General features: G+C 51.1%; 1 protein-coding gene across 2 annotated transcripts in view; it reads right to left on the reverse strand.

Moving 5' to 3' along the window:
- PIK3C2A (phosphatidylinositol-4-phosphate 3-kinase catalytic subunit type 2 alpha) overlaps positions 1-18,895 on the reverse strand; it is an 83,504-nt gene that overhangs the window by 10,830 nt on the left and 53,779 nt on the right. For both annotated transcript variants that reach the window (XM_083164704.1, XM_083164705.1), the window contains 13 exons: positions 14,654-14,800; positions 14,525-14,573; positions 14,234-14,441; positions 12,806-12,928; positions 11,160-11,327; positions 10,684-10,795; positions 10,254-10,396; positions 7,173-7,361; positions 6,988-7,084; positions 5,952-6,046; positions 3,279-3,459; positions 451-555; positions 156-248 (listed from right to left, as the gene is read on the reverse strand). In XM_083164704.1, coding sequence (XP_083020830.1) covers positions 156-248; positions 451-555; positions 3,279-3,459; positions 5,952-6,046; positions 6,988-7,084; positions 7,173-7,361; positions 10,254-10,396; positions 10,684-10,795; positions 11,160-11,327; positions 12,806-12,928; positions 14,234-14,441; positions 14,525-14,573; positions 14,654-14,800 — 1,710 coding nt within the window. The remainder of the gene's footprint in view (positions 1-155; positions 249-450; positions 556-3,278; positions 3,460-5,951; positions 6,047-6,987; positions 7,085-7,172; positions 7,362-10,253; positions 10,397-10,683; positions 10,796-11,159; positions 11,328-12,805; positions 12,929-14,233; positions 14,442-14,524; positions 14,574-14,653; positions 14,801-18,895) is intronic.

Raw genomic sequence — 18,895 nt, forward strand, 5'->3', positions numbered from 1 at the left:
GACTGTATTTTAGAAATAAAAAGTGAAAAACTCATGTCGACTTTTTAACTTTCAACCTTCCCATTGTCGATCTTCAGTGTTCGCCTAGCGACCTTATCCTGGTAGAACTCGGGAGCCTGATGATATCCAGATCACCGGCTGACGGGGGATGCTACCTTAAACATGAAGTTGATTTCCTCCCCCAGGGGATCAGCGTTGACCATGGCCACTTTGAGGGGAACTGCATTAGAGTTGAAGAAGGAGCACGCCTGCGGGGGGTAAAGACACATTATGAAGCCACTTGGTAAGAGGACATACTGTAATACAAGCCGTTGTTCTCCGTGACCGGTAGCAGTGCGGAAGAACCAGAGACTTTGGCCAGCGAGTGATCTAATGATGCTTGAAGCGTCCCCACCATCCAGGCCGGGGCTGGAGATGCCTTCCATGGAAGTAGCGGTGTTTAGAACTTACCTTGACGTTGAGCTCCTTGGCTTCTAGGCTGGCGTTGAGCGGTAGGCGAATGTTGTTCTTCCTGAAGAGAAGTTGCACACGTTCCATTCCCTCCTGGAGAACCACCTGCACTAATACAATGCACAGAAATGATCTCTATACAAGAGCGTGAGCAGGACATGTATGTCAGAACGCTCTGCTTGTAAACACGCATAACAATGATATGGCTACAGCACTGTCTATGTGGTATGAAGATAATCAGTAGATCATCATAGCCAGGAAATGATATTGTTCCTGATTCCTAATTACATTATATCTATGAACTAGGTAATTCATCGCGCCCTACGGGCGCTCTTCACACCGGCGTGAGGGGCTACGCCCCTTAATTTGTGAACGTTTGTATTGTGAGAAATATGGTTAGAATTGTATGAAAGATGCCCTGTATTGCAGCTTCTGCCAGTGGGTGAGGGTCCAGCGTGGCAGCACAGGAGTACAGGACGGTGGCCCTGAGTCAGTGTCTCCTCCTACTGGGTGGGAGTTAGGGTGGATGAGAGCAAGAGGCTGGGATATGAGGCATAATAGGGGTATGTGGGCAACACAGCGTCAGCGATTACCCAGTGGTGGAAGTTACGGTTCAGGAGAGCAGGAAGCTGTGTAGTGATAGGGGTGTGTAGGCATACGGGGGACTAAAGAGGGTGGGGGACACTGTGCAGCTTCTGCCAGTGGGTGAGGGTCCAGCGTGGCAGCACAGGAGTACAGGACGGTGGCCCTGAGTCAGTGTCTCCTCCTACTGGGTGGGAGTTAGGGTGGATGAGAGCAAGAGGCTGGGATATGAGGCATAATAGGGGTATGTGGGCAACACAGCGTCAGCGATTACCCAGTGGTGGAAGTTACGGTTCAGGAGAGCAGGAAGCTGGGTAGTGATAGGGGAGTGTGGGCATACGGGGGACTAAAGAGGGTGGGGGACACTGTGCAGCTTCTGCCAGTGGGTGAGGGTCCAGCGTGGCAGCACAGAAATACAGGAGTCAGTGTCTCCTCCGACTGGGTGGGAGTTAGGGTGGATGAGAGCAAGAGGCTGGGATATGAGGCATAATAGGGGTATGTGGGCAACACAGCGTCAGCGATTACCCAGTGGTGGAAGTTACAGTTCAGGAGAGCAGGAAGCTGGGTAGTGATAGGGGTGTGTAGGCATACGGGGGACTAAAGAGGGTGGGGGACACTGTGCAGCTTCTGCCAGTGGGTGAGGGTCCAACGTGGCAGCACAGAAGTACAGGACGGTGCCCCTGAGTCAGTGTCTCCTCCTACTGGGTGGGAGTTAGGGTGGATGAGAGCAGGAGGCTGGGCAATGAGGCATAATAGGGGTATGTGGGCAACACAGCGTCAGCGATTACCCAGTGGTGGAAGTTACGGTTCAGGAGAGCAGGAAGCTGGGTAGTGATAGGGGAGTGTGGGCATACGGGGGACTAAAGAGGGTGGGGGACACTGTGCAGCTTCTGCCAGTGGGTGAGGGTCCAGCGTGGCAGCACAGAAGTACAGGACGGTGCCCCTGAGTCAGTGTCTCCTCCTACTGGGTAGGAGTTAGGGTGCATGAGAGCAGGAGGCTGGGTGGTAAAGCATGATAGGGGAATGTGGGCAACACAGGGTGAGCGGCTTCCCACTGGCGGAAGTTACGGGGCAGGAGAACAGGAAGCAGGGCAGTGATAGAGGTGTGTGGGCATGAGGGGTAATAAAGGTTTTTGGCTGTTGCGGAGTAGGGATAGGCATTGGTGCAGACACTCGATGGTTGGCATTGATGGCGATTTTGCACCCTGCCATCGATAGTAGTAACATATTACTTGGATAACCATCGATTGTTGTAGCTATCGATGGTCATCCATTATATCTGACTGAATAGGCCGTGGGTCAATCAGAACTTGGTGGCCTAAAATAATTTGAAACTTGATTGGTTCTCCTTTGCCATCGTTGTAGGGAAACCATCTTGTCCTCCCACATTGATGGCAAAAGTATTCAACATCGGCCATAAACCATCGATTATTTGAAATCATTGATGGTCGATGGGCATCCCTAGAACTGGAGGAGGGTGGGGGACAGTATGCAGCTCCCGGCAGTGGGTGAGCGTCTCCTCCCACTGGGAGGGAGTGACCGTGCATGAGAGCAGGAGGCTGTATAATAGTGGTATGTGGGCAAGACATTGATAAAAGTTGTGGCGCTGGTGCAGAGGGCAGTGGGGAAACCTGCAGTGCGGCAGCCAGGGCCGGATTTTGCTGGGGTCCCGCGTTTCGCGGGAGGGTTGCGGGGGTCCCGCGTTTCGCGGGAGGGTTGCGGGGGTCCCACGAATCGCGGGAGGGTTGCGGGGGTCCCGCGAATTGCGGGAGGGGGGTTGCGGGGGTCCCGCGAATCGCGGGAGGGGTTGGTCGCGGGAGTCCCGCGATTCGCGGGAGGGGTTGGTCGCGGGAGTCCCGCGATTCGCGGGAGGGGGGGGTCGCGGGGGGTCCCGCGAATCGCGGGAGGGGGGGTCGCAGGGGTCCTGGCAGAGGGTAGGGATGTGCAGGAGTAATGGTGGCTGTGGAGTAATGGTGGATGGTGGGCGTGTACTGTAGCCCTGGCTGGGCGAGGGGAGGTGATGTCAAGGGGGTGGAACATTATACACATGAAAATGTTCTACACCGGAACGTTCTACACAGGGGTTGAGTGACAGATCTGGCTAAATATATAAGAGATGCTCCCGAGTTAGGTGGCTATGTGCATCGGTAGCTTTGAAGCAATGCGTCATTTGGTGTCAGTCGGCGCGGCAGGGAAGGGAGAACGGCACAAGTTTATGTAACAAGCGATAAATAAAAGAGTCTGACCTGTCTCGCTGAGCCATTCGCCTGTCGGACTTTCTCTGCGACGACGCCGAGCAGCTGGGTGAGCCTGGTCTGTTTCTCCAGCTCCTGGCGTAGCCCCTTCCCGCTTATGGAGAGCAGCGCTCCAAGAATCTGCTCGTAGCGCGTCCCAAAGTGGGGGTCACCGAGAGAATCCTTCAGCAGCCTGAAACGAGAGCTCCAATTGCAGTTATATGCAGGAGGACAATAGAAGAACTTTGAGAGTTTAATAATTGCTCGCTCTGTGCTCGGGTCAGGAAACCACCACTTAGAGACGGTGAAGGGGGAAACCTCTGCCTGCTGTATTCATAGCGAGGAGACGCTGTCTCTCGGAGAGACGTCTCCTGCCCTCTGACCGGTCTGCCTGCTGTATTCATAGTGTGGAGACGCAGTCTCTCGGAGAGACGTCTCCTGCCCTCTGACCGGTCTGCCTGCTGTATTCATAGTGGGGAGACGTGGTCTCTCGGAGAGACGTCTCCTGCCCTCTGACCGGTCTGCCTGCTGTATTCATAGTGTGGAGACGCGGTCTCTCGGAGAGACGTCTCCTGCCCTCTGACCGGTCTGCCTGCTGTATTCATAGTGGGGAGACGTGGTCTCTTGGAGAGACCTCTCCTGCCCTCTGACCGGTCTGCCTGCTGTATTCATAGTGGGGAGACGTGGTCTCTCGGAGAGACCTCTCCTGCCCTCTGACCGGTCTGCCTGCTGTATTCATAGTGGGGAGACGTGGTCTCTCGGAGAGACCTCTCCTGCCCTCTGACCGGTCTGCCTGCTGTATTCATAGTGGGGAGACGTGGTCTCTCGGAGAGGCATCTCCTGCCCTCTGACCGGTCTGCCTGCTGTATTCATAGTGTGGAGACGCAGTCTCTCGGAGGGTTGTCTCCTGCCCTCTGACCGGTCTGCCTGCTGTATTCATAGTGGGGAGACGCAGTCTCTCGGAGAGGAGTCTCCTGCCCTCTGACCGGTCTGCCTGCTGTATTCATAGTGGGGAGACGTGGTCTCTTGGAGAGACGTCTCCTGCCCTCTGACTGGTCTGCCTGCTGTATTCATAGGGGGGAGACATGGTCTCTCGGAGAGACGTCTCCTGCCCTCTGACCGGTCTGCCTGCTGTAATCGTAGAGGGGAGACGTGGTCTCTCGGAGAGACGTCTCCTGCCCTCTGACCGGTCTGCCTGCTGTATTCATAGTGTGGAGATGCGGTCTCTCGGAGAGGCATCTCCTGCCCTCTGACCGGTCTGCCTGCTGTATTCATAGTGTGGAGACGCAGTCTCTCGGAGGGTCGTATCCTGCCCTCTGACCGGTCTGCCTGCTGTATTCATAGTGGGGAGACGCAGTCTCTCGGAGAGGAGTCTCCTGCCCTCTGACCGGTCTGCCTGCTGTATTCAGTGGGGAGACGCGGTCTCTCAGCGAGATGTCTCATGCCCTCTGACCGGTCTGCCTGCTGTATTCATAGAGGGGAGACGCAGTCTCTCGGAGGGTCGTCTCATGCCCTCTGACCGGTCTGCCTGCTGTATTCATAGTGGGAGACGCAGTCTTTTAGAGGGTCGTCTCAGGCCATCTGACCGTTCTGCCTGCTGTATTCATAGTGGGGAGATGCAGTCTCTCGTAGCGATGTCTCAGGCCCTCTGACCGGTCTGCCTGCTGTATTCATAGTGGGGAGACACAGTCTCTTGGAGATATGTCTCAGGCCCTCTGACCGGTCTGCCTGCTGTATTCATAGTGGGAGACGCAGTCTCTCGGAGGGTCGTCTCAGGCCATCTGACCGTTCTGCCTGCTGTATTCATAGTGGGGAGATGCAGTCTCTCGTAGCGATGTCTCAGGCCCTCTGACCGGTCTGCCTGCTGTATTCATAGTGGGGAGACGCAGTCTCTCGGAGAGATGTCTCAGGCCCTCTGACCGGTCTGCCTGCTGTATTCATAGTGGGGAGATGCAGTCTCTCGTAGCGATGTCTCAGGCCCTCTGACCGGTCTGCCTGCTGTATTCATAGTGGGGAGACACAGTCTCTTGGAGATATGTCTCAGGCCCTCTGACCGGTCTGCCTGCTGTATTCATAGTGGGAGACGCAGTCTCTCGGAGAGACGTCTCAGGCCCTCTGACCGGTTTGCCTGCTGTATTCATAGTGGGGAGATGCAGTCTCTCGTAGAGATGTCTCAGGCCCTCTGACCAGTCTGCCTGCTGTATTCATAGTGATTAGACGCAGTCTCTTGGAGATATGTCTCAGGCCCTCTGACCGGTCTGCCTGCTGTATTCATAGTGGGTAGACACAGTCTCTCGGAGATATGTCTCAGGCCCTCTGACCGGTCTGCCTGCTGTATTCCAATTGGGGAGACGTCTCATGCCCTCTGACCGGTCTGCCTGCTGTATTCATAGTGGGGAGATGCAGTCTCTCGTAGCGATGTCTCAGGCCCTCTGACCGGTCTGCCTGCTGTATTCATAGTGGGTAGACACAGTCTCTCGGAGATATGTCTCAGGCCCTCTGACCGGTCTGCCTGCTGTATTCCAATTGGGGAGACGTCTCATGCCCTCTGACCGGTCTGCATGCACTTATTAAACAGTCTATTTTTAGATCTCTAAAGATATGGAAACTTCAGTAACCGTAATAGGGACTCCGACAATAAACGGGCTAAATATAGGGGGCACAGAAATAGGACGGCACGCTCACCAGTACAAGTAATGAGCAACTCGGATATTTGCCAGCGCGCGAGACAGCAGAAACTGCACCAACGAATTATCCAGGTATATCTCAGCCTTTAACGCCTAGAAACACAATAACAGAAGCATGTTAGCTTTCAGCAGTGTTCACGTATGTGCATTCCTCACAGTCACGGTTCGGATATAGATGGTCGACCACTAACGATTGACAGGTCGACACAAGCAAAACGTCGACATTACCATGGTTAACAGGTTTTTCACCTGTAGACACCGTTTAAGTGTACCGCTGCGCTCACCATGCTTTGGGCGCGGAGCCTCACTGTGCTCGGAACACTATTATATTATCCTATCACATCCCATAGAATGGCAAAGTATGCTGGTAAAAAAAATGAAATCATGAAAAAAAAAAAACCTGGGTCAACCATGTTCATGTCGACCTTTTGATTGTGTCAACCTTCTGTCAATGTCGACATAATGTACGTCGACCATTAGCGGTCTACTTAGTCACTGTTGACCTAGACATTGTCGACCAGATACCCATTTTACAGGGGTGTGGATGGAAAGGCCGACACTGTCAAAAGGCCGACACTGTCAAAAGGCCGACACTGTCAAAAGGCCGACACTGTCTTTTTTGTGCGTCAGCGTTGACATCGACCTTCAATTAATTTGAAGTGGAAAAAGTTTAATCGATATAACCAGGAAGTTTTCCAACATATATAGGTACAGACGGAGCCGCCTCATCTAGTGGATCGCCAACCGCCGCAAGGGGACTCGCTTGTCCCCTTCTGACGCAGCTCCCCATTGGTCCCGGCACCTCCCGCTACCCTCCTAACCCTGCCCATCTCCCTGAAGCGGAGTTTCCGTCCCCCGATGCCGAAAAAACTGGGACATGCGTGCGTGTGAGATGCTCGTGCGTCCCAGTCAGATGGCGCGTCTCGCCAAGCGGCAGCGGGAGCATTCTGACGATCCCCAGCGCTCCATCTGTAGCCGTGTGCAGTCCACACCATTACATAGCGCACACACACACGCCTAACAGCAATGCCCACCTGCACAAACTGCGGGAGAAGATCCACCAGCTCGTCGTCACTCAAACCCTCTTGGATCCATTTGACAGCGGTGGAACGTACTTCCTGGTCTGCGAACCTGGCGGGCGACAACCCTGGTTACAAACTATCCATCGTCCTCTGAGAGGGGCTTAAGGAAAGCTCCCGTATGCTGGGGCAGCGCTCACCTGGAGTCCAGTAGTTCCAGGGAACACACCGGGTTCAGGGGGGGCCATGAGCGGATCAGTGCGTAGATGTCTCCTAGGTACGCCATGTCCCACTTTGGGGCACTGGCCAGTACCTTCGGGAGACAGTCCTTGTGTTCGTGGCAGTAGGAACGCTTTTCCCAAAGGAATACTTTATCTTCTTTCGGCATCCTGTGGAAGATAAAGGGTATGGCGTGAAATGAATTGGAAACGATCATCAGAAATGTCTGGGTCAGTTTTGGGTATTTGCAAAATTACTCTTCATGTCATTTTGTGACATTTCATTGTAACATGATCCTATAAAGTACAGTGCCGTATATATGTTGGTGCTTTATCGGATATAAAAACCACTGTGCGCGCGCAGCTTCAGTCACTGGAACTGGTGGTGCAGTCGCCCCCTTGTGCTACGTTGTGTACTTGCAGCATAAGCCATGGGTGGTTCTCTTCCTGTGACAGTGACATTTCCCATCCAGTGCAACAGGATGTATACATTGGGCACAGAAAGACCCTAACCCTCCCATCTACCTCCCCATAACCCCCCTTGCAGCAGCCTAACCCTCCCATCTACCTCCCCATAACCCCCCTTGCAGCAGCCTAACCCTCCCATCTACCTCCCCATAACCCCCCTTGCAGCAGCCTAACCCTCCCATCTACCTCCCCATAACCCCCATTGCAGCAGCCTACCCCTCCCATCTACCTCCCCATAACCCCCTTGCAGCAGCCTAACCCTCCCATCTACCTCCCCATAACCCCCCTTGCAGCAGCCTAACCCTCCCATCTACCTCCCCATAACCTCCCTTGCAGCAGCCTAACCCTCCCATCTACCTCCCCATAACCCCCCTTGCAGCAGCTTAACCCTCCCATCTACCTCCCCATAACCCCCCTTGCAGCAGCCTAACCCTCCCATCTACCTCCCCATAACCCCCTTGCAGCAGCCTAACCCTCCCATCTACCTCCCCATAACCTCCCTTGCAGCAGCCTAACCCTCCCATCTACCTCCCCATAACCTCCCTTGCAGCAGCCTAACCCTCCCATCTACCTCCCCATAACCCCCCTTGCAGCAGCCTAACCCTCCCATCTACCTCCCCATAACCCCCCTTGCAGCAGCCTAACCCTCCCATCTACCTCCCGATAACCTCCCTTGCAGCAGCCTAACCCTCCCATCTACCTCCCCATAACCCCCCTTGCAGCAGCCTAACCCTCCCATCTACCTCCCCATAACCCCCCCTTGCAGCAGCCTAACCCTCCCATCTACCTCCCCATATCCTCCCTTGCAGCAGCCTAACCCTCCCATCTACCTCCCCATAACCCCCCTTGCAGCAGCCTAGCCCTCCCATCTACCTCCCCATAACCCCCCTTGCAGCAGCCTAACCCTCCCATCTACCTCCCCATAACCTCCCTTGCAGCAGCCTAACCCTCCCATCTACCTCCCCATAACCCCCCTTGCAGCAGCTTAACCCTCCCATCTACCTCCCCATAACCCCCCTTGCAGCAGCCTAACCCTCCCATCTACCTCCCCATAACCCCCCTTGCAGCAGCCTAACCCTCCCATCTACCTCCCGATAACCTCCCTTGCAGCAGCCTAACCCTCCCATCTACCTCCCCATAACCCCCCTTGCAGCAGCCTAACCCTCCCATCTACCTCCCCATAACCCCCCCTTGCAGCAGCCTAACCCTCCCATCTACCTCCCCATATCCTCCCTTGCAGCAGCCTAACCCTCCCATCTACCTCCCCATAACGCCCCTTGCAGCAGACTAACCCTCCCATCTACCTCCCCATAACCTCCCTTGCAGCAGCCTAACCCTCCCATCTACCTCCCCATAACCTCCCTTGCAGCAGCCTAACCCTCCCATCTACCTCCCCATAACGCCCCTTGCAGCAGCCTAACCCTCCCATCTACCTCCCCATAACCTCCCTTGCAGCAACCTAGCCCTCCCATCTACCTCCCCATAACGCCCCTTGCAGCAGCCTAACCCTCCCATCTACCTCCCCATAACCTCCCTTGCAGCAGCCTAGCCCTCCCATCTACCTCCCCATAACGCCCCTTGCAGCAGCCTAACCCTCCCATCTACCTTCCCATAACCTCCCTTGCAGCAGCCTAACCCTCCCATCTACCTCCCCATAACCTCCCTTGCAGCAGCCTAACCCTCCCATCTACCTCCCCATATCCTCCCTTGCAGCAGCCTAACCCTCCCATCTACCTCCCCATAACGCCCCTTGCAGCAGACTAACCCTCCCATCTACCTCCCCATAACCTCCCTTGCAGCAGCCTAACCCTCCCATCTACCTCCCCATACCCTCCCTTGCAGCAGCCTAACCCTCCCATCTACCTCCCCATAACGCCCCTTGCAGCAGCCTAACCCTCCCATCTACCTCCCCATAACCTCCCTTGCAGCAACCTAGCCCTCCCATCTACCTCCCCATAACGCCCCTTGCAGCAGCCTAACCCTCCCATCTACCTCCCCATAACCTCCCTTGCAGCAGCCTAGCCCTCCCATCTACCTCCCCATAACGCCCCTTGCAGCAGCCTAACCCTCCCATCTACCTCCCCATAACCCCCCCTTGCAGCAGCCTAACCCTCCCATCTACCTCCCCATAACCTCCCTTGCAGCAGCCTAACCCTCCCATCTACCTCCCCATAACCTCCCTTGCAGCAGCCTAACCCTCCCATCTACCTCCCCATAACCTCCCTTGCAGCAGCCTAACCCTCCCATCTACCTCCCCATAACCTCCCTTGCAGCAGCCTAACCCTTCCATCTACCTCCCCATAACCTCCCTTTCCTGGCCGCACTAGCTGTATTGCAGCATCGGCATCCTGAGCGTTTTCCGGGAACGGTACTCTGATGACAGTCGGGATGCCAGCGTCGGAACACTGAACGCCAGAATACTGACCACATCCCGTGCATAAGGACCGTGCCTGGATCACATAGCACCTGTCTCTGTCACATACCTGGTTAATAATCAAGACCAATGCCAAGACTTTTTTACCATTACCCACAACTGCCAGAAATGCTGCACACTCTTATCTGGAATGACTATAGTGGAATTATAGGATCACCTACCCGGACGGGAAGTCCCTGGTGATGAGCGAGAGGAGTCGGCTCTTGTTGTCTTTTTCCAGCCCGTCTATGCTCTGTGGAACGCAGGTACCCGTTGGTTCTGGAGCTTTGTACACGATATCAAAGGCCGGAGAAGGGAAGTCAACCTTCAATGAAAGATTAAGGTTTCACAACACTACCACCACAATTACATGTCCCTTTCTGACATGCACTATGGATGGAAGATGGAAATACATTACATAGACACACAATCAATGGAAGACATAAGCACTATATGATATAAGAACCTCTAACAATGCAGCTGAACCCGCAGAGATAGGTTTATGGAGGCGTCCAATTCAGCAGGTCTGATCTTTGGTGGAACACACAAAACCTCATCCCCGGCATTGTGTTCTGTAATGTTCTACCGCCACTTACACAAGCAAAATCTCACCTGTAGCACCAACTTCTGCAGCGGCGTGGTCTTTTTGCCCATGGTGCCAGGCGTTGTGCTGGAGATGACAGATGTCCATAGGTTTAGCAGCTTGGTTCCACTTGTCAGTATCCTGGGAGAGTTACAGATTTAGTAAAGTGTAGTGAGAACTGGGAGCCTGATCACTGCAGGGCAAATAGGACGGATCACCCACAAATATTAATTTCCAGAGGCTGCAGTGGTGCCAGGCAAGGTGGCATCTGTGGGCAGAGCACCCATTAACCCGGCAGTAGCACTGGGAGTAGGAACGAGGCCACACTGTGTACCAATCAGGGTGGGAGTAGGGGTCTGAGAGCTGCAAGATAAGGAGCCTGTAACAGTCCCCTTTAGGTGCACCTAGCACAGAGTATTTCAGACCAAGGGACACACAAGAGGTAACTTCTGTAACCCCCACAATACTCCATCACATAGTGCATAGTTGTATTAGGATCACTTACCTCTTGAATGTGAATAGTGGCAGAGACACCTGCCCCAGCATCTCAGGTCCCTTCCTCTGCTTATTGGAGTCTGGGGACCCCCCACTGTTTGTGTTATATATCCCATACAGCCTGAGCTGCAGAACAGACTCCTGGGGCAGCTGGGCCATTTGTATAGGGAAAATGATCCTGAGAACAAATACAGAACTTACACTAGCCAGCAACAGAACAGCATCCTAGCCAGCAACAGAACAGCATCCTAGCCAGCAACAGAACAGCATCCTAGCCAGCAACAGAACAGCATCCTAGCCAGCAACAGAACAGCATCCTAGCCAGCAACAGAACAGCATCCTAGCCAGCAACAGAACAGCATCCTAGCCCGCAACAGAACAGCATCCTAGCCCGCAACAGAACAGCATCCTAGCCCGCAACAGAACAGCATCCTAGCCAGCAACAGAACTCCATCCTAGCCAGCAACAGAACAGCATCCTAGCCAGCAACAGAACAGCATCCTAGCCAGCAATCTAACAGCATCCTAGCCAGCAATCTAACAGCATCCTAGCCAGCAATCTAACAGCATCCTAGCCAGCAATCTAACAGCATCCTAGCCAGCAATCTAACAGCATCCTAGCCAGCAATCTAACAGCATCCTAGCCAGCAATCTAACAGCATCCTAGCCAGCAATCTAACAGCATCCTAGCCAGCAATCTAACAGCATCCTAGCCAGCAATCTAACAGCATCCTAGCCAGCAATCTAACAGCATCCTAGCCAGTAATCTAACAGCATCCTAGCCAGCAATCTAACAGCATCCTAGCCAGCAATCTAACAGCATCCTAGCCAGCAATCTAACAGCATCCTAGCCAGCAATCTAACAGCATTTTAGCCAGCAATCTAACAGCATCCTAGCCAGTAATCTAACAGCATCCTAGCCAGTAATCTAACAGCATCCTAGCCAGTAACATAACAGCATCCTAGCCAGCAATCTAACAGCATCCTAGCCAGCAATCTAACAGCATCCTAGCCAGCAATCTAACAGCATCCTAGCCAGTAATCTAACAGCATCCTAGCCAGTAATCTAACAGCATCCTAGCCAGTAACATAACAGCATCCTAGCCAGTAATCTAACAGCATCCTAGCCAGTAATCTAACAGCATCCTAGCCAGCAATCTAACAGCATCCTAGCCAGTAATCTAACAGCATCCTAGCCAGTAACATAACAGCATCCTAGCCAGTAATCTAACAGCATCCTAGCCAGTAATATAACAGCATCCTAGCCAGTAATCTAACAGCATCCTAGCCAGTAATATAACAGCATCCTAGCCAGTAACATAACAGCACACTAGCCAGTAATATAACAGCATCCTAGCTAGTAATATAACAGCATCCTAGCCAGTAATCTAACAGCATCCTAGCCAGTAACATAACAGCATCCTAGCCAGTAATATAACAGCATCCTAGCCAGTAATATAACAGCATCCTAGCCAGTAATATAACAGCATCCTAGCCAGTAATATAACAGCATCCTAGCCAATAATATATGGGGACCACAAGATTACACAGGGTGCCGCCACAATACACAGGAAAATACCAGTAAGAAACTGCTCTCTAACACCGGCAGGACACAGTACAGTAATACAATCACTGCTGGTTCATACCAGATACTTACAGTTCATCCCATTTAACGAGATAGAAGAAACTCTTGTATGTTCCAACTTTCTTAGACTGGACCGGTTTAAACATATCTCTCCCATTGTGCAGCAGGGAACAGACTAAATAATACTTTTCAAAGCTAAAGTACAGAAGAAGAAAAAATGGTTTAAAAATCTGATGAGTGATCAGGAAGCAGCAGGAATAATTCAGGAATGTACCGGTTACAAGCACTGGGAAGAGTTTAATCCGATATACTGCCTAAAAATGGCACCATTTTTATAATCACCGTTACTGTATCTACAATAATAAGGTGTCCGCCATGACACGAGGGGGACAGATTCTGCTGATTAACTGAAAGAGAGCTCAGAATGGTTACTTTATAGTACTCCCACTTTCTTCCCTTCCATGTTATCACAAGAGGACAAACATTTCCACAGCAAATACCGCTGACCTAACATTTCCCTGCGACTGAAGTGCTGAAAGAAATATACATTCACACTTCAATGAGCGTATATTTCTGGTCGCCAATTATGCTGCAGAGTTATCAAACTCTCGCTCTCTCAGAGGAAACCGCACTACAGACTCCGGACGTAGCGCAGAAATGATTGGTCACCTGATTGGGTCCATGCAGAGTATTATTTCAGGTGCACACCAGGAGCATACTGAAAATGTATTGGGCATTTCAAAGTGGTGCCATTGCGCATGCATGCAAATAACTGGTCTCAGAGGTATGACAAAATATGGGGCCTGCTTCTGGTAACACCGCTTCCTTTATTTTGGATCTTAGACTAGATAAATGTTCATTCTAGCACCCTGCAACTTTCAAACTGTGCAATTTTGCTTTTAGCACATTTTGGTCTGTATCGCTCTGCTGAAATACAGGCTTGGGTGTGCTAGAAGCACCACAACAGAGAGGTTGAGGGTGTGAAAAAAGAACACAACTATATGGTTGCTTCCTGTGTGGCCAGGAGTTCTATCATGATCAGATAGGTCTTGTTACACTGGTTTTATGTATGCACATTTTAGTATGCCCCTGAATAAAATCTATGATACATTAAAGGTTTCCAAACACGAGATGAACACCATATACCGTATATACTCGAGTATAAAGTCAAGCCGAGGCACCTAATTTTACAACAAAAAACTGGGAAAACGTATTGACTCAAGTGGGACCCTCACTCGAGTAGAAGCTGAGGGGGGCTTTCAGCATAAAAAATGTTCTGAAAAAGTAGGCTTATACTCGAGTATATATGGTAGATCAGCATTCCTATGGCACACAGGTACGCATGCTAATACAAATATACATGCAGGTACAGATTTCTGGACAGGGAGAGCTAATCAGAATACAGCACAATCGTCACAAAACCAAATACGTCACAGCGATTATATTAAGCAATGACCTCCGAGCGCAATAGCGCGGACGCAGGAAACAGTCACTTCTCACCTGGACACCCAGCCTGTGGGGATTCCATGTGCAGCAAATATAGTGAACTGGAGATGGTCAGCAGACGTCCGGGCTTCTTTGAGGGGTCTGCTGTCACTGGGGTTCCTAACGGGGGTGCAGGAGGTTAAATGGAGCTGCAGCAGCTTGTGAACAGCAGTAGTTAACTGGCTTAAGCTTTCTTGCAAGGGACTCTCACAGGGTGGAGTACCTAAGGGTTACACACAAATAATCAGCAGTTATTTCTCCCTACTGACAGCAGGTTATACAGGTTATAACCTCCATTACACTGACCATCTAAAGCACTGTGGTTACATCCGGCAGCAGCGGGGCTGGAAGGACCCTACAAACACATACAGAAGAATTAGCTTAACAGAAACATTTCCCCCATCCATTCGCTAGCAGAACTCGCTTCTTCCGTACCTCCACGCTGCGGCTCCGAGGCAGGTTCACGGCTCTCCGCAGCTTCTTGACGCACTCCGTGATAGATGGGGTCTCCACGTGGTCCACAGTCTTGCAGATATTTCTCACCGCTTTGATGACCTGGTCAGCAGCTCTGTACGGGTTACTCTGGAACAGTGACATTTACATAAAGTAACACTGGAAAGATTGCAGAGACCCCCTAAGTGCAATCTAACGGTGGGCAGAGTAGCTGACCATAAAATACATAGTTGTGGGTGCCCCCTTGTTACATCCTCGACCACTTCAAGAAGGTTGTGGTTTGTTTAACTAGATAAGAATCTACAGATGTGTCCGCATACATCTTTGCTGCACAGAAGCATCCCATCTGGACACGCCAAGTCTGATAGCATTGGGCGACTTATTGCTGAAAATGCATCTAAGTCGCGACGTGATATGACTAGGTAACAAGCAGACGTCTGTGCTGAATAAAGTGATAAATGACATATCTGTGTGCGGCTGAGACGACTACAATATATTACCTGCAGCTGTTCTGATCCATATACAGACACACAGTTTGCAAAAATAACATATTACTTTAATCAGGACAGTGACGCTACGTGAAAACTAAGACACATTTTCGGCATTAAAACCAAAAAGGCGGGGGCGTGGCTTGGCAGCCATTGAGGACGGCAGCACTTTCCCTCAGCTCCCACTTCACCAGTACTTATCCCTTATTCCCCCATCACCTGGCCGCCTAGGAGTCCCACCGCTGCCCTGCTGAAGCCTTCGGGACCCAGACAGTGCTTGCCGCAGAGGGCTTCCCAGCCCTCCTGCAGGTTGCGGCCTAGCATACAGAGAGAAGCCGGGGACTGGATTTCGGCCGCGGTGGGTGCACGCGGCGCTCCGGAGGTTGCCAGACATCCGCGCTACATAGCGGGAGCAGCGATTCACAGCCCCACACCTCCAGCCCTGTTTTCAGCACGCTCCCACCACCGTCTGGGCCTCGGGGACAAGGCTGCAGCCGGGGACTAAATTTCGGCCACAACAGACGCCCGCGGGTGAGCTCCGGGGGCGCCTACCCGCCTGGCCACCCCATCAGCGCTGCAGACATCAAACTGCACCCCCCTGGCTTTACCCCACCACTGATCCTGTCTTGGCTCCAGAAGAGGGGATACAGCACAACATGGGACCCAGACTCCTCCAAATACTGGGTTTAACCCTTTACTGTCTCCATGCCTGGTGGACTACCCTGCAAATAAGGTACCCAGTATCAACAGATGTGGCCCTGATTATAGGGCCCCAGGTATGCTTGTGCAGGCTGGGGCTTGTTCACTGAGGAGGCCTGCCATACCTCTCCATAATCAGACTCTGCTAATTACTGCATTATTGGCTCTAATATGATCAGGCACTGGCTGTGTGCTGCTAGAACGGTATTATATGCTATAAACTGATAGCAGATACCCCAGAACTTCTACGATACCCCTCTCTACGGCTTTCTGTGCACAGCCTATTTGACCCATCCATTTCCCCTGTTGAGAGAGAAACACTGTGCACCAACAAATACTTTGATATAAGTGACTGATTTTTGCTTCGACACTTTCATACTTTGAGCATAATACTCAGAAAGAATAAGCAATGTAACCTGGTCTGACTTTTCAAACCCCAACGGGCCTGATGTGACCTTGCTTCATTCTATTCAATAATGTGACCATATCCATATACACCATGCAATTTTAACTCCACGCAGATAGCCTTCATACCACCCTGATTGCTCTCCTCTACCTACTATTGGTACCCCAGTACACTCTCTGTATATGAAAAAGTTTTTGGTACCACTTCAAATGTCCTCTGCGGATCCTGCTTTGGCCCCCTCTGACATTACTACTTGTGGACACTCCACGGACTCTGACCGTTCCTCCACCAGATCTTCTTCTAAAAACAAGCGTAAATCCACTACCAAACCAAAATTGCGGCAGTGCTTGGTCCCTTATTGGATGAGAAACTGGCTGGGCTCAAGGAGGCCATTGATTCTAGCCTCACCCAACTGACCCACCATTCCCAGCGCTTAGACAAAGTTGAACAGAGGGTTTTGTCTCTGGAAGATGACCTTACTGCGAGTCAACGCATTGTTGACACCCAAGCCAGAGAGATCGCGGCCCTCCAGGAGAAAATAGACGACCTGGAAAACAGGAGCCGTCGCAACAACCTGAGGGCAGTGGGTATCCCCGAATCAGTGAGGGGTCCTGAACTCCTCCACCTCCTATCTACTTGGCTTCCTGAGCAACTTGCACCTGATCTCAAGGGGATCACTCTTGTCATAGAGAGAGCGCACCGCATCGGCCCAACCGTGGGGGATGGCCACGCCCTGTTATAACTACGCAGACAAAATTAAAGTTCTGCACCATTATCGTAAAACGGCCCAAATCTCCTATAATGGAGAACGCCTACTCATTTTACAGGACTGCTCAGCTCTGGTGGCCACCAAGCATAAAAAATTTGCACCGTCTGCAAACATCTCATCGACTCCAACGTTTAATTCTCCCTAATATATCCGGGTGTTTGAGGATAGTAAACCACGCTTCTTTGACTCCCCCGAAGACGCGAAGGCTAATTTCTCTATTCCCGACACCTGAACGTTGCTCCTCCCTTTCATAGGGTTTTCTTTCTATTTATTGGAGCCTGATGTGGGCATTGTCAACTATACTTGTTGCCCCCTTATTTCACATACTGACTACTAGATAGGTGACTGTTGGGTCTATATATGCTCTATTGCTAATGTTTTCTCTGTTAGTTTATAGGTAATCTTTTGTTTGTGTCTGCTCTGACCCCGGACCTGCTCCCTCTATGGAATACCCCACCTTTGCTCGTTGGGATGGATGGGGGCTTCCCTTGTCATACACACCTTTTTATATGATCCCGCCCACAGGAATTGGTTAGTATAACTGACCACAGAGAGGGATGTCCCTCTCCTCTCATTTAATGTTATTTCCTGGAATGTAGAGGGCCTAAATCACCCAGTAAAACGCCACAAGGTTCTCACACATTTACAACGTATATGTCTCCGCACATTGTTTTTTTTACAAGAGACCCACTGGGTTGATGGCTCACAGCCTACACTTAGGGTCCCTTGGCTAGGCGAATGCATCTCTGCTTCATTTACTAACAAAACCAGAGGTGTAGCTATTTTATTCAACAAGAATCCGCAGTACTCTATAGTCAGAAAATCTGTAGATCCCAATGGTAGATTTATCCTGCTAGATGTACTTATTAAGAACATTACATATACTTTGTTTAATGTCTATGCCCCCACAAACCCTAATGATTCCTTTTTTTCCTTAGTCCTACAGAAATTGCTTTAATGGGAACATACCAACCTCATCCTTGGAGGAGATTTTAATGCAGCCGTTGACCCATCCATGGACAGATCAGGGGTGAGTTCACGCCAGCCCCCAGCATTTTCTAATCTTCCTTCACCTTTATGCTCTCAGCTATCTTTGACCAACCCTTGGCGCGTTTTTCACCCCTTACAAAAAGATTATTCATTCTACTCTCACCCCCACTCGACCCACTCCCATATAGATTATTTATTTCTCTCAGACCATCTCCTTCCCAGGGTGACACATACCTCCATTCATGACATCATCATTTCTGACCATGCCCCTATTTTGTTATCCATTAGATTGTCACTCCCCCTATCCTTCACAAAATGTTGGCGCTTTCTGTCCCATCTTTTCCATTTGAATGATTTCCTATTACACCTTAAACAATCATGGTCTAACTATACCACTGATAATGCCGCCCATGCTAATGACCCCCCACTGTTTTGGAATGCTTCGAAAGCAGTACTCAGAGGACACATCATGTCTTATGTCTATTCTACTCGCAAACGGTTTACACTCCGATTGAAAGATTTAAGTAAGACTCTAACCGAGGCTTATGGAACGTATAAACACTCTGACAATCCTGTTAACAAGGTGGCGTATCTCTCCTCTAAACTGCTTTATGACACCTTTCTTACAGAACAAGCCCAGTCTAGCCATAACCATTTTAAAAATAAGCTACATAGATTTGGAAACAAAATCGGGCAAGCTTCTGGCCAACCTAATTAAAGGACCACGCTCCCGCACATGGGTACACACGATCAAACAATCAGGAACACTTCTCACCGATCCCAACGCCATTTGTGCAGAATTTATGGAGTTCTATAAATCCCTGTATTCAGTAGCTCCAGACAATGCGGCTGAAAGTGAGTTTTCTTAACAG

This window comes from Crinia signifera, chromosome 11 (genome assembly GCF_055691185.1).
Source record: "Crinia signifera chromosome 11, ASM5569118v1, whole genome shotgun sequence".
NCBI classification, from domain to species: Eukaryota; Metazoa; Chordata; class Amphibia; order Anura; family Myobatrachidae; genus Crinia; species Crinia signifera.